This window comes from Lithobates pipiens, unplaced genomic scaffold, assembly GCF_037356315.1.
Source record: "Lithobates pipiens isolate NorthernLeopardFrog02 unplaced genomic scaffold, aLitPip1_a1.2 Scaffold_19, whole genome shotgun sequence".
NCBI classification, from domain to species: domain Eukaryota; kingdom Metazoa; phylum Chordata; class Amphibia; order Anura; family Ranidae; genus Lithobates; species Lithobates pipiens.
Genome location: NW_027507764.1, coordinates 580,429,571 through 580,444,433, shown reverse-complemented (window position 1 = coordinate 580,444,433; position 14,863 = coordinate 580,429,571). Strand labels below are relative to the sequence as shown.

At 47.0% G+C, this 14,863-nt stretch overlaps 1 protein-coding gene across 5 annotated transcripts in view; it reads left to right on the top strand.

Moving 5' to 3' along the window:
* The window catches only part of PLEC (plectin), a 278,960-nt gene that overhangs the window by 56,212 nt on the left and 207,885 nt on the right, over nt 1–14,863 (top strand). For 4 of the 5 annotated variants that reach the window (XM_077493421.1, XM_077493418.1, XM_077493420.1 and 1 more), the window contains exon 2: nt 2,893–3,018. In XM_077493421.1, coding sequence (XP_077349547.1) covers nt 2,992–3,018 — 27 coding nt within the window. In that variant the 5' untranslated portion in view covers nt 2,893–2,991. Of the gene's footprint in view, nt 1–2,892; nt 3,019–11,119; nt 11,247–14,863 lie in introns of those variants that run through there. The other variant, XM_077493419.1, reaches the window with a different exon arrangement.

The following is a 14,863-nucleotide window of genomic DNA, read 5'->3' as shown; positions in this document are numbered from 1 at the left end:
CGAGATAGAGAGCACTGACACCAGCACCGAGATAGAGAGCACTGACGCCAGCACCGTGATAGAGAGCACTGACACCAGTACCATGATAGAGAGCACTGACACCAGCACCGTGATAGAGAGCACTGACACCAGCACCGAGATAGAGAGCACTGACACCAGCACTGAGATAGAGAGCGCTGACATCAGTACCAAGATAGAGAGCGCTGACACCAGCACCGAGATAGAGAGAGCTGACACCAGCACCATGATAGAGACAACCCTATATACTGTACACCTATACCAGTCCTTAAAAGGACCTTTGTGGACCTAATAGTAGTTAGCTAGTAGCTAGTGAATTGCAGACTGTCCCTGCTCCAAACACCAAACTGTCCCTCCCTACACTGAGAAACGACAGCTGCAGAATTGGTTAGCAGCACTGCATGCAGTGCACTATAATATGCTTTCTATATTGGAAAGAAAGTATATTATAAGTGTATTACAACCTTATATACTGTACACCTATACCAGTCCTTAAAAGGACTTTTGTGGACCTAATAGTAACAGACTGACTGTCCCTGCTCCACACAGCATCCTGTCCCTACACTGACAAAAGACAGAATGTAAAATGGCCGCCAGATCAGGTCTATTTATAAGGTAGGGGGTATGTTCATGTGCTGAAATGTCTCAATTGGCTGTCCTGTACCCCATGATGGATGTGTCATGGGTCAAAGTTCTTCACAATGTAAACTAATATGTCTGCCGCGAACAGCACCAGAAGTCCGCCGGTTTGGCGAATCGCGAACGAGCAAAGTTCGCCGCGAACCGACCGCCGGGCAAACCGCAAGGCCATCTCTAGCGATAACGCCAAATTTAACACACCTGCTCCCCATTCACACCTGAGACCTTGTAACATTAACGAGTCACATGACACCGGGGAGGGAAAATGGCTAATTGGGCCCAATTTGGACATTTTCACTTCGACCCCTTTTCTCACTGGGGTGGTTTTCAGGTGTTTTAGCGCTTAAAGTAGCCTCTGCAAAGCGCCTGAAAACCGCCTCCCATTCATTGCAGTGTGTCTTTTCACACTGGGGCGGTGCGCTTGGGGGACGTTAGGAAAAGTGCCGCAAGCAGTGTCTTTGGGGCGGGTTGGGAGCGCTGTATTTAGAAATGCCCTGCCTATTGGAATGAATGGGCAGCGCTTTCAAAGAGAAACAAAACTGGAGTTTTTAACCCTTTTTTGGACCAAAGTAGTGCAGGGACTACTTTGAAGTCGCACAGATTTGAACGGTACTCCTTGGAAATCATGGGGTACAACTTGTCATGCGACTTTGCAGTCCCAAGTCAAAGGACAAGTTGCACAAGTGTGAAAGGGGCCTAATAACAGCTTCAACACACAGACTCTTGTATGGAGAAACCAGTCGCATGCGTTGCTCAGGTGAGATTTTGGCCCATTCTTCCACACAAATATCTTCAAATCTTGAAGGCTCCGTGGGCCTCTTCTATGATCTTGGATATTTAGTTCTTTCCATAGATTTTCTATTGGATTCAAGTCAGGTGATTGGCTGGGCCATTCTAGCAGCTTTATTTTCTTTGAAACCAATGGAGAGTTTCCTTGGCTTTGTGTTTGGGATGATTGTCCTCCTGAGATGTCCTCCTGAGATGTCCTCCTGAGATGTCCTCCCTCGTTTCATCTCCATCATCCTGGTAGATGGCAGCAGATTTGTATCAAGAATGTCTTGGTCCATTTTTCCATTCATCCTTCCTTCAATGACATGAAGTTTTCCAGTCCCGTATGCTGAAAAACAGCCCCACACCGTGATGTTCCCACCTCCAAACCTCACTGTTGGTATGGGGGGTATTTTTGGGGTGATGTGCCATGTGACCTCCAAACATGGTATGTATTAAGGCATCCAAAGGGTTCAATATTGGTCTCATCTGACCAAACTGTATTGTCCCCGTATTTCACAGGCTTGTCTAAGTGTTGGGCAGCAAACTTTAAACGAGCTTCAACATGCTTTTTCTTCAGAAATGGAGTCTTGCGTGGTGAGCGTGCGTACGGGCCATGGCGGGTGAGTGCATTACTTATTTGAAACAATTGTACCTGCTAATTCCAGGTCTTTCTGAAGCTCTCCACAAGAGGTCCTTGGCTCCTGGACAACTCTTCTGCCACTGCTTTTCACTCCTCTATCAGAAATCTTGTGAGGAGCACCTGGTCGTGGCCGGTTTATGGTGAAATAATGTTCTTTCCACTTCTGGATTGTGGCCCTGACAGTGCTCACTGGAACATTCAGAAGTTTAGAAATCATTCTGTAACCAATGCCATATGTATGTTTTGCAATAATAAGGTTGCGAAGGTCTTGAGAAAGCTCTTTGCTTTTACTCATCATGAGAGTTTTCTTGTGTGACACCTTGGTAATGAGACACCATTTTATAGGTGATCAGTTGAGACTGAACCAGCTGATATTAATTTTCACTGACAAGGGGAAGGGTTGCTTTCTAATTACTTATAGATTTCAGCTGGTGTCTTGGCTTTCCGTGCCTTTTTGCACCTCCCTTTCTTCGTGTGTTCAGTACTTTTTCTTGTGCCATTCCATTTTATTACACAGAACTTAATTTCTGAACTTATTTGTTTTGGTGTCTTTGTATGTATGGATTGTATGGGATATTACTGACATGTGGTGAAAATTTAATGTCGATATCACCTTTAGAAATATATTTGCCTAGAAAAACGGTGACGTGTTCAATACTTATTTTACCCGCTGTATATGTACATTAGTATTATACTACATCCTGTTATACAGTTTATACTGTGATTCCCGCATGCCTGTATTTTTAGTACTGATTTTAAGTAGCAAACATAAATCTGATCCCATCACTCAATTTTTTTTCTCTCTTTATTGTCTGTCGGTTCAGAAGAAGCGGAGGAAGAGCGACAAGCAGAAGGAGAAGACGGGACAGCCGACATCCTCAGGGAAGGAGAAAATTCACCCCAAACGGAGCGACGCGGCTGAGATGCGCTCAGCCAATCTGAGAAAGGCGGTATGTACCCGATCTGCGGTCACTTTACCTACTTGCCTACCGGGCACTTTCACCCCATTCCTGCCCAGGCCACATTTTCAGCTTTCCCAAATGATATTTTTATATATTTTTTTCACACATATAGAGCTTTCGTTGGTGGTATTTAATCACTGCTGGGTTTTTATTTTTTTTACAAAAAAAAAGAAAAAAGACTGAAAATGTAAAAAAATAAAAAAAAAGTTTTCTTTGTTTCTGTCAGTAAATTTTGTAAATAAGTAATTTTTCTCCTTCACCGATGGGCACTGATGAGGCGGCACTTATGGGCACTGATTAGGTGGCACTGATGAGGAGGCACTAATTTGCGGTACTGATGGGCACTAATAGGTGGCACTGATATGCGGCACTGATGAGCAATGATAGGTGGCATTGATGGGCACTAATAGGTGGCACTGCTATGCAGCACTGATGGGCACTGATGGGTGGCACTGATGGGTATTGATGGGCAGCACTAATGGGCACAGAAAGGCAGCACTGACTGGCATCACTTATGGGCACTCATTGGTGTCACTGATAGGCAGCACAGATAGGTGGCATCGATGGGCACTGATGGGTGGCACTAGAGCTGCACGATTGTTGACAAAATGAGAATGACAATTTTTTTGCTTAGAATAAAAAGATGACGATCCTCTCAGGATTCTCGCAACGTAAAATCTTTCACATTATACAAAAAAATGGGCTAACTTTTCTGGTTAGGTTTTTTTTTTTTTTTTTTAATTCATTAAAGTAATTTTTTTCCCCAAAAAAATTGCATTTGAAAGACCGCTGCACAAATACAGTGTGACATAAAATATTGCAACAACCACCATTTTATTCTCTAGGGTGTCTACTAAAAACATTTATATAATGTTTGGGGGTTCTAAGTATAATTTTCTATCAAAAAAAAAAAAAATGATTTTAACTTGAAACCAACAAATGTCAGAAAAAGGTTTAGTGTTTTAAGTGGTTAAACTTTTTTTACTTACACACAAAGTCTATTCCATTGACAAATTGTTACAATGTTTATACTTAAAGTGGTTGTAAACCCTTATGCCCCGTACACACGAGCGGACTTTTCGACATCCAAACTCCGACGGACTGAGTCCGGCGGACTATCCGCTCGTGTGTGGGCTGCAACGGACTTTAGCTTCGCAAAAGTCTGACGGACTTTAGAAATGAAGCATGCTTCAAATTTTCCCGACGGAACTCCGCCGGACCCGGTCCCCTTCGAAAAATTCGCTCGTGTGTGTGCTACTCCGACGGACTAAAACCGACGCTAGGGCAGCTATTGGCTACTGGCTATGAACTTCCTACGTCGAATCCAGTCGTACGTCATCACGTTCGACTCCGTCGGAGTTTGGTGTGATGGTGTGTGGTCAAGTCCGTTCGGTCGAAAAGTCCGCCAGAACTCCGTCGGAACTCCGGCGGAACTCCGGCGGAACTCCTTTGGAGGTCTGTCAGACTTAATCCCTCTCGTGTGTACGGGGCATTACAAACCACTTTGACCTACATTTAAGCCTAGATTAAGGCTTACCTGTAGGTCCAAGAAATATCTCCTAAACCTATACGGTTTAGGAGATATTTACAAAAAGACAGGCACCACTGTCTATGGCGCATGCGCCGTAGACAGCAGCGCGCAGGCGCACTGGGCAGGCCGCAGATCACTGCGATATGCCGCTCGGAGTGACATCATTGCGGCTCTGGCGAATCACAGCGCCGGAGCAGCAAGACCCGGAAGTCACTCCTGGATCCATGGCAGCGGTGAAGATGAAGACGGAGGACCGCTTCGGGGGCTTCGTTCTCAGGTAAGTTATTCATAATGAGCTAGTATGGCTATGCATACTAGCTCATTATGCCTTTGCCTTGCAGGTTGCCTTTTTTTTATTTTTTTTATTGCCTTTACTTCCTCTTTAAGTTCAACTGATAAAGAATGTTGTGATTGTTGGCAGACTTCCCAGTTTTTCTCTTCCTTTCTTTTGAGGGCTGTGGCTTCAGAAGAGTAGAGAGAATTCTCTGCATAGAAGGAATTGTGAAACACTTTAGTCAAGATCGCGATAACGATTTTTGACGATTAATTGTGCAGCTCTAGGTGGCACTGATGGGTTTTTATGGGTAGCACTAATGAGCAGGCACAGATAGGCGGCACCGATGGGCACAGATAGGCGGCACTTATGGGTGGCACTCAGTGGCGGACTGACCATTCGGGCACTCGGGCACTGCCCGAGGGCCCCATGTCACTAAGGGGTCCCATCAGGGTTGCCAGCCTCAATAAAACCAGGGACAGTATGCAAAAATCTTGTGTTTTTTTAAAAATCCCAAGATTATAGCTGCCCCGCCTCTCCAGTACCTTTTCAGTGTGTGTATGTGTATTCTGTGTGTGTATACTGTGTGTGTGTGTGTGTGTGTGTATTGTGTGCGTGTATATATTGTGTATGTGTGTATACTGTGTGGCCCCATAATCTATTGCCTGGGGGCCCCATAATCTTCTCCTATCACCCGGGGGCCCCATGAGTTGTCAGTCCGGCCCTGGTGGCGCTGATGGGTATTGAAGGGTAGCACTGATGAGCACTGAAAGGCAGTACTAACTGGCATCACTAATGGGCACTGATTGGTGTCACTGATGGGCACTGCTGGGGCTTTACTGTAATTAGGGCACTGATGATCAATGCCTTGATTACCTGTCCTGGTCTCTCCTGCGAGGAGATGCCGCTGATCGCTCTTCTCACCACACAGTCAGTCGGTGTGAGGAGAGAAGAGACAATAAACGGCACTTCCGCATTTACATGTGACCGGTTGTGATTGGATACAGCTGATCAGATGGTTATAGAGCCGCATCATCGGATCTTTACCAAGATTGGGGTCGCGGCGTGTCCTAGGAACATGTCGCCGCGCTGCGCACCCCCCGCGGGTCATCTGACGGTGGGCGGGTGGCAAGTGATTAATCAGCAGGCTGATTAACCACTTGCATAGCTTAGCTGATGTGACATTCAAGTTATTTGCTGTCCCATATTCCCATTGTGTAAGGCTGGCCATATATTATACAATTTTCATATTCCATTTGCTTTACCTACGTAGTGCCCAGGCCTGCCTGATTGCATTCAAATTGAAAGTGTTTCGATGTGGCCTCCTATTAGATGGTTTTTGGTAAATCCAAAGGAAAGTTGTACAAGAAAATTGTATAATGTATGGCCAGCCTAAAGATGAAAACTTTGACTTCTTCCAACTGCTCTTCGAAAAAAGCTTCACTGATCAAATGTCACAGACACCCCTTTGCTTACATTCACCTGTCTACAGTCTGCATGGATCAGAGCTACGGCTTGTCGGCAGACAGGGACTGGGAACAAGGAAGGCAGCTGTGGTCCCGTTTGTGGTCTGAAGCCACGATTGGCTATGGGGGGTGGGGGGGATGGGAGGGCCTTAGCTAAATTCAATGGAGAGGTTGCCCTCTGCCAGCAGTGGGTGATCTTTCAGGGAATACACAAGTGCATTGCAGTGCAGAAATACAGATTTATGGCGGCTCCTGGTGGACAGGCCGATATGTAGATTGGGTGGCTTTCGCAGGTTTGAAATACCTCCAGTAGGGGTGAAAGCTGAACTGCAGGCGAATACAATCACCGAACAAAACGAAAAGCCCAATAAAAGATAAAAGATTCTGCTGCGATACTCGCCATCTATCTGGAGCTGCCCTCCAATACTTCATTTTCTGCCACGAATGTCCTCAGTCTTCCAGAATCATTTAACCCTTGGAGTCCAGGCAGTCCAGGACCCGCCCCCAGCCTGAGATAGGACAGTGAAAGGACAGTGAAATTCCCCCTGCACCTCATATATTGTAATGCCCCCTGCACCTCGTATACTGTTTTGCCCCCTGCACCTCATATATTGTAATGCCCCCTGCACCTCATATATTGTAATGCCCCCTGCACCTCGTATACTGTTTTGCCCCCTGCACCTCATATATTGTAATGCCCCCTGCACCTCGTCTACTGTAATGCCCCCTGCACCTCGTATATTGTAATGCCCCCTGCACCTCGTATATTGTAATGCCCCCTGCACCTCGTATATTGTAATGCCCCCTGCACCTCGTATATTGTAATGCCCCCTGCACCTCATATATTGTAATGCCCCCTGCACCTCGTATATTGTAATGCCCCCTGCACCTCATATATTGTAATGCCCCCTGCACCTCATATATTGTAATGCCCCCTGCACCTCGTATATTATAATGCCCCCTGCACCTCGTATATTGTAATGCCCCCTGCACCTCATATATTGTAATGCCCCCTGCACCTCGTATATTGTAATGCCCCCTGCACCTCGTATATTGTAATGCCCCCTGCACCTCGTATACTGTAATGCCCCCTGCACCTCGTATATTGTAATGCCCCCTGCACCTCATATATTGTAATGCCCCCTGCACCTCGTATATTGTAATGCCCCCTGCACCTCATATATTGTAATGCCCCCTGCACCTCGTATATTGTAATGCCCCCTGCACCTCGTATATTGTAATGCCCCCTGCACCTCGTATATTGTAATGCCCCCTGCACCTCGTATACTGTAATGCCCCCTGCACCTCGTATATTGTAATGCCCCCTGCACCTCATATATTGTAATGCCCCCTGCACCTCGTATACTGTAATGCCCCCTGCACCTCGTATATTGTAATGCCCCCTGCACCTCATATATTGTAATACCCCCTGCACCTCGTATATTGTAATTCCCCCTGCACCTCATATATTGTAATGCCCCCTGCACCTCGTATATTGTAATGCCCCCTGCACCCCATGTTTTGTAATAGCCCCTTCACCATATTCATAGTCCACTGACTATGAGGGGTTAATCACCTGGCCAGGTGAGGATGGGGCCCTATTGTTATCAGGATCCGGTAGAGCCAGGGGCCCCTCCCCCATCCCCTTTGTCCGGCAATCAGCGACAACTTTCACCAAGACTTCAATTATTCATATCAGGCCATTATATAGTATAATAGTAAAAGTCTGCAACACACTCAGCATTGTACTGACACACTGCAGTACACACACACCGCACTGTACACACCGACACACAGGAGTACACACACACTGCACTGTACACACCGACACACAGGAGTACACACACACAGCACTGTACACACCGACACACAGGAGTACACACACACAGCACTGTACACACCGACACACAGGAGTACACACACACCGCACTGTACACACCGACACACAGGAGTACACACACACCGCACTGTACACACCGACACACAGGAGTACACACACACAGCACTGTACACACCGACACACAGGAGTACACACACACCGCACTGTACACACCGACACACAGGAGTACACACACACTACACTATACATATACTACACTATACACACTACACTATACTATACTACTATGGGTTATGTATTGTGTATTTTTACATTGAAATTCTAAAAAGTGTATTTTTTCAATAAAAAATGACATTTGAAAAACTGTAAATACAGTGTTATAAGTAATATTGCAACACCAACCAATTTATTCTCTAAGGCCTCTGCTTGAAAAAAATTTATATAATTATACGTAAACAAAGATAAAAGGAACAAATCCTGGACACACACAGCGGCGCTTTGATCCTTCCCTCTCCTCAATGGAAGTGGGAAGGATTGGGGAGATCTAAATGAGATAACGAGCCTCTGACCGCCAAAGGACCTCATTATCGCCTATGGAGGACAAAATGCTTTGTGGCTAAATCTTTGCTAAGACCATTCAAAACTATTTCTATCAATGTGATATGATCAGTGCAATCCGCTGTAGGCGCTGGGGAGTTTTAAAGATGATGTTTCTTTCCTGCTTATATCTTGACTTGCTGCAGCTTCTAATGCACACTGTGCACAAGCTCACAGTGTTCCTGCATATTGGTCAACACTATAGTTATCACCCGTAGAGACTCTTCTCATTATACACTTTGGTTGGGTTTCTCCTCTCCACCCTCCACTGACACTGCTTATCTCTCTGTCTCTGACCTAACTGTTGCTGACTCCCTCCTCCTCTCTCTCACTCCTCATACTCTCTCTTCATCCTTCCTCTCTCACTTACTGTCTCTCCATCCCCTGGCTGTCTCTGCTTCTCTCCTCCCCTGTTTCTTTTTCTCATTCTCTCTCCATACTTCTTCCCTTTCACTTTATCTTTCCTCTCTCTCTTACTCTTTCCCTTTTTCTCTCTCTCCTCCCTCTCTTCTCTCTCTTTCACTCTCCTCTCTCTCTCTTGCTCTTTCCCTCTTTCTCTTCTCCCTCTCTCTCCTCTCTCTATCACTTTCTCTTCTCTATTTCTTTCTCTCAACCTTTCTGTCTTCTCTCTCCCTTTCTCTCCATCTCGCACTTCCTTTCTCTCTCTCCTCTCTGTCTGTCTCCTCTACTTTTCCTGTCTCTCTATCCTCTCTCCCTTCTCCTCTCTCTGTTCTCTCTCTCTCTGTCTTCTCTCTCTCTTCTCTCTCTCCTCTCTCTTCTCTATGTCTCTCTTCTCTCTCTCTCTCTGTATTCTCTCTCTCATCTCTCTCTCTGTCTTCTCTCTCCCATCTCTCTCTCTCTCTCTGTCTTCTCTCTCCCATCTCTCTCTCTCTCTGTGTCTTTTCTCTCTTCTCCCTCTCTCCCCCTCTCTCTTTCCTCTATCCCCTCTCTCTCTCCTCTCTCTTTCCTCTATCCCCTCTCTCTCTCCTCTCTCTTCTCCCCCCTCTCTCTGCCTTCTCTCTCCTCTCTCTCTCCCCCTCTCCTCTCTCTCTTCTCTTTTCTCCCTCTCTCCCCTTCTTTTTTCTCTCTCTCTCCTCTCTCCTCCCTTGGCCTGTCTCTCCTCCTCTCCTCCCTTCTCTCTATCAGTCTTTCCAGGATCTGGCTGTTGGTGGCGTTAGTCCTCTCTCTCCTCCCCTCTCTTTCTCTTATCGCTCTTCTCTTTCCCCCCTCTCCTCTCTCTCTCCTCTCACTGTCTCCTCTTTCTCTCTTTCCTCTCTCTCTTCTATCCCCTCTCCTCTCTCTCCTCCCTCGGCCTGTTTCTCCTCCTCTCCTCCCTTCTCTCTATCAGTCTTTCCAGGATCTGGCTGTTGGTGGCGTTAGTCCTCTCACTTCTCTCTCCCTTCTCTATTTTCTCTCTCTTCTCTCTCTCCCCCTCTCTCTTCTCTCTCCCCCCTCTCTCTTCTCTCTCTCTTCTCTCTCTCCACCTTTTCTCTTTCTTCTCTCTCTTCCTTTCACTTTTCTCTCTCTCTCCTTTTCCTTTTCCTCTTTCTCTCTTTCCTCTCTCTCTTCTATCTCCTCTCTTTCTCTCCTCTCTCTCCTCCCTCGGCCTGTCTCTCTTTCTCTCCTCCCTTCTCTCTATCAGTCTTTCCAGGATCTGGCTGTTGGTGGCGTTAGTCCTCTCTCTCTCTCTCTCCTCTCTCTTCTCTCTCCTCTCTCTCTCTCCTCTCTCTCTCCTCTCTCTCTCTCTCCCCTCTCTCTCTCTCTCTATCCTCTCTCTCTTCTCTCTCTCTTCTCTCTCTCTCTCTCTCTCTCTCTCTCTCCTCTCTCTCTCCTCTCTCTCTTCTCTCTCTCCTCTCTCTCTCTCTCCTCCCTCTCTCTCTCCTCCCTCTCTCTCCTCTCTCTTCTCTCTCTCTCTCTCTCTCTTCTCTCTCTTCTCTCTTCCCCTCTCTCTCCCCTCTCTCTTCTCTCTCTCCCCTCTCTCTCCCCTCTCTCTCTCTCTCTCTCTCTCTTCCTCTCTCCTCTCTCTCTCTCTCCCCTCTCTCTTCTCTCTCCCCTCTCTCTTCTCTCTCCCCTCTCTCTTCTCTCTCTCTTCCTCTCTCTCTCTCTTTCCTCTCTCTATCTCCTCTCTCTCTTCTCTCCTCTGTTCTCTCTCTCCCCTTCCCCTCTCTCTCTCTTGTCTCTCTCTCCTCTTGCACTCTCTCTCTCTCCTCCCTTGGCCTGTCTCTCCTCTTCTCCTCCCTTCTCTGTTCTCTCTCTCTCTCTTCTCTCCTCTCGCAATCTCTTCTCTCTCTCTCCTCCCTCGGCCTGTCTCTCCTCCTCTCCTCCCTTCTCTCTATCAGTCTTTCCAGGATCTGGCTGTTGGTGGCGTTAGTCCTCCCCAGGAGGGGCTGTGCTCTCTCTCCCTCTCTCCTCCCTCCTCTCCTCCGAGATCCGTCCGCCCCCCTCTTCCTCCAGTGTTGCAGGATGGAGATGGGATTCTTGCAGGGATCTTAGGATGCTGATGTTGCGGTGAGCAGAGAGGGGTCTGCGGGGGGCCGGGTCCGCTCTGGGGTCTGATGTTCTCGTGGTTGGGGAGGTGGGGATGGGGGGATTGTGGGGGGTGGGGGTAAGGGGGTGACGTGCACAGAGGGTGCAGTGACAGGGGGACGGTGTGTGGAGGGACAGACAGGTAGGGCAGGACAGGTTAGGGGTGGACGGACAGACAGACGGACGGGCGCACGTTGGGCGATTAGCCCGCCTGCTTGAGGGAATTGCAGCAGCCGTGCCGCCTCCGCCGTCTGTTCTGTCTTATCTGCAGGGAGGGGGTCTGCAGCAATAATTCTCATATTGGGGTCACCTCCACTCCCAGGATGGAGGGTGGGATGAGCTGCCGGGGACAGGTGTCCCCCAATACTGTGCTAGATATAATTATATGTGTGTATATATATATATATATATATATATATATATATATATATATATATATACACATTTATGGCATTTAGGGTGCACAGTGTGCAGCAGAGCAGAGGAACGACTTCTGCAGGTTCCATATTATCAGTTCTATATCTTCAGCACTGAAAGCTTCCTCTGCAGACACAGACCTTCCTGTATGTATCCTGTACAGTGCAGAGCAGGCGGAGCATGTGCTGCTGAGCTGTCCACCCAGCGGCCCCAGGGCCGGCAGTTTTGGTGACCTCCCGGCAGAGTCTCGGCATTTATTGTATCTTTTTATGAATTGGGTTTAGTTCGGGCACGTGACACAACTTCTGATGAAATATTCTTCCCATGCCTGATAAAGGGGGTCCAGCGTGGCCCCCCCCCCCCCCCCCAGCCAAAACGTTGCACTTTGGTGTGGTCCCTTTACGAAATATCGGGACTATACGATGGGGATCCATGGCGTCCTGGTGACATTTATTGTGTGGCTATGTATTATGCACATGGCCTGCCCTGTATAGCTTTGCACGTGGCTTCTCCAGTGTATTGTGGTGTTGGGATGGCTGGGACTTGTAGTGCGTCTTGTATAGACACCGCCATATGCACTCTACTCAGAGGGTGTCGGCAGACCACTCTGGGTGATGGCGTCAGAGGTGACGGAACGCGTTTGACATTCCTAATTGTACAAAATCCTGTACAGAGACAAATATAAAGGCTGCAGCTGAAAAATGCTCATTTCCTGGCTGCCTCCCAACAAACATGCATCCCATAAGTAGTCAGCTGCCTTCTAGTCCTGCAGCCATGATGGTAAAAAAAAAAGAAGAGTTCAGTAATGGCAGCCAGTAGAGGTCCCCTTTATTTTCCATGCGTCATTGGACGCAGTGCATAATCACTCACCACTCGCTATGGTGGGGGGGGGGAGAGAAGCAGCATTGCCACCCTAGGACAGGACTACAGAATACCCACCACCCTTTTCATAGGCATAACATGGGGAGGTGTTCTGTAGTGTGCAGAGCTAGCTGATAACAATGTAACTGATAGCAATGCAGCACAGACATAATTGAAAATTGGGTATATCGGGGTGAGGGGTCACTGATGGCCTCTTAAATACTGTGAGATTTAAAATGTACAGTATATAACCCAATAATGTAATATATTGCAGCTTGCCAGTCCCTAGACGTGGCGGCTGCATTCGTTTTTTTTTCCCCCTTTATTTTCCTTGGTGATCCTGCCAGTTACACACTTCCTGTCTTAGGGTGACAATGCTGACTTAGAACCCATACACACTATACAACTTTTGTTGTCTGATTTCCTTTAGATTTACTAAAACCCATGTAGTACAAGGGCCTGCCTGATTGCATACAGATTGAAACTCTTGAGGTTGGACCTCATATTATATGGTTTTGGTAAATCTAAAGGACAAAATCTAAAGACGATTGCATAGTGTGTATCCAGCACAAGTGTACGGAATCTATGGAGTAGTGTTGTAGTCCTCAGGACGGGTACTACAGAGCACTTCCCCTCTTTCCTCATATGCATAACACAGGAGGAGGAGTTCTGTAGTTCAAAGAGATAGCTGGGAACAATGTAACTGATACCAGTGCATCACAGGCAGAGAGGACAGTAAGTTAGGAGCTTACGCGATTTCTGGCAGGATCAACCGTTTTTTCTTTTTTTTTCTTTAAACAGATATAACAAAATGTGATTTAAGTGTTAAACTTAACAGACCTAAACGGGGCAAATAGTAGAAGATCATTGTTGGGGTTTTTATGGAGACTTCCAGTCATGGGGCAATCTGGGTAATATCGGGTGGTGTGCACCCCCTGCTCCTGTACCCAACGTGAGCTGCTGGAGTGCCCTTCATTTAGTTTACTGATTTGACTTCACTGAAAGTTTCAATCCCTCCCCAGCAGTTGAGGGTGAACTCTAATTGCTAATCTTGCAACGGGGTTGGGGAAATTCCATTGTGCGCGATGTCTAGTTTGGAAGACTTACCTGAAGATCAGTTCCCATCTGAAAGCATATGGGGGGGAGCAATCCCCTGGATATTGCGTTTGTGGGGTTCACCCTTTGATATTTGGATTTAAAGATTAACCCCACTTTTGTTGAGAAAAAAAAAAAGCATTCCCCTCTGGGTGATCGATGTATGTTGGGATTTAAAAAAAAAAACATTTTGTTGCAGATTCCGAACTTTTATTGTTCTGGAGAAATAGCTATTTGTTTGTCTATGACCATGTCTAATGGGAGTGGTTTTGTAATGATCGACCAGCTGCTGCACCCGCAGGGCTCTGAGGAAAGTGGCAGGGTCTCCATCCCTTTAGATGTGATTTGCCTTTTGGGAATATCTCCCCAAAAATGACATTTCTGTTGCAGGTGATGCTCAAAATGTGACTTGTATCTTGAGCCAATCACACAAGCAGGAAATTATTTTTTTCTTGGGGGGGGGGGGGGGCGTTCCATATGGCAGCCCCCCCCCTCCTCCAGGCAGCCATATTGCATTTTACAGAAAATTGCAGCATTGTAGATGGAAAAGTAAAGGTCATTTTTTATAACATTCAATCAAAATATGATTTGTGTTGCAATTGTATATGCTAGGTTTTTATTTTATTTTTATTTGCACATCCCCCCCCCCCCCCCCCCCAACACAAAAGTGAAGTTACCATTAACAACTCAGTGTTCCTATCAGCAGGGCTGGGCCAAAGGGTAGGCAGAATAGGAGGCTGCCTTGGGTGCTAGGAGTAGGGGGACGCAAAAAAGGTCAGGGCCTGCAATCTATACTTCTGAACTAGTTCACAGCTCAGGGGTGGTGCACTTGGGTGCTAGAAGACCTTGTCCTAGCACTGTTCATAATAGTTCAGACAACAGTCCAGCGGTGGCCAGGAGAGACAGGCGCCCCTGATTTGTACCCATTTGTGAGGTTAGGTATTGATGATGGAAGACCCAAAGATGTTCAGTGGAGTTGAAGTTAGAGCTCTGTGCAGGCAGCTTGAGTTCCTCCATAGCAAACCTCAGGTCTTTGTGTAGGCCACTTGATTTCCTCCATACCAAACCTCAGGTCTTTGTGTAGGCCACTTGATTTCCTCCATACCAAACCTCAGGTCTTTGTGTAGGCCACTTGAGTTCCTCCATACCAAACCTCAGGTCTTTGTGAAGGCCACTTGATTTCCTCCATACCAGTCCTCAGGTCTTTGTGTAGGCCACTTGATTTC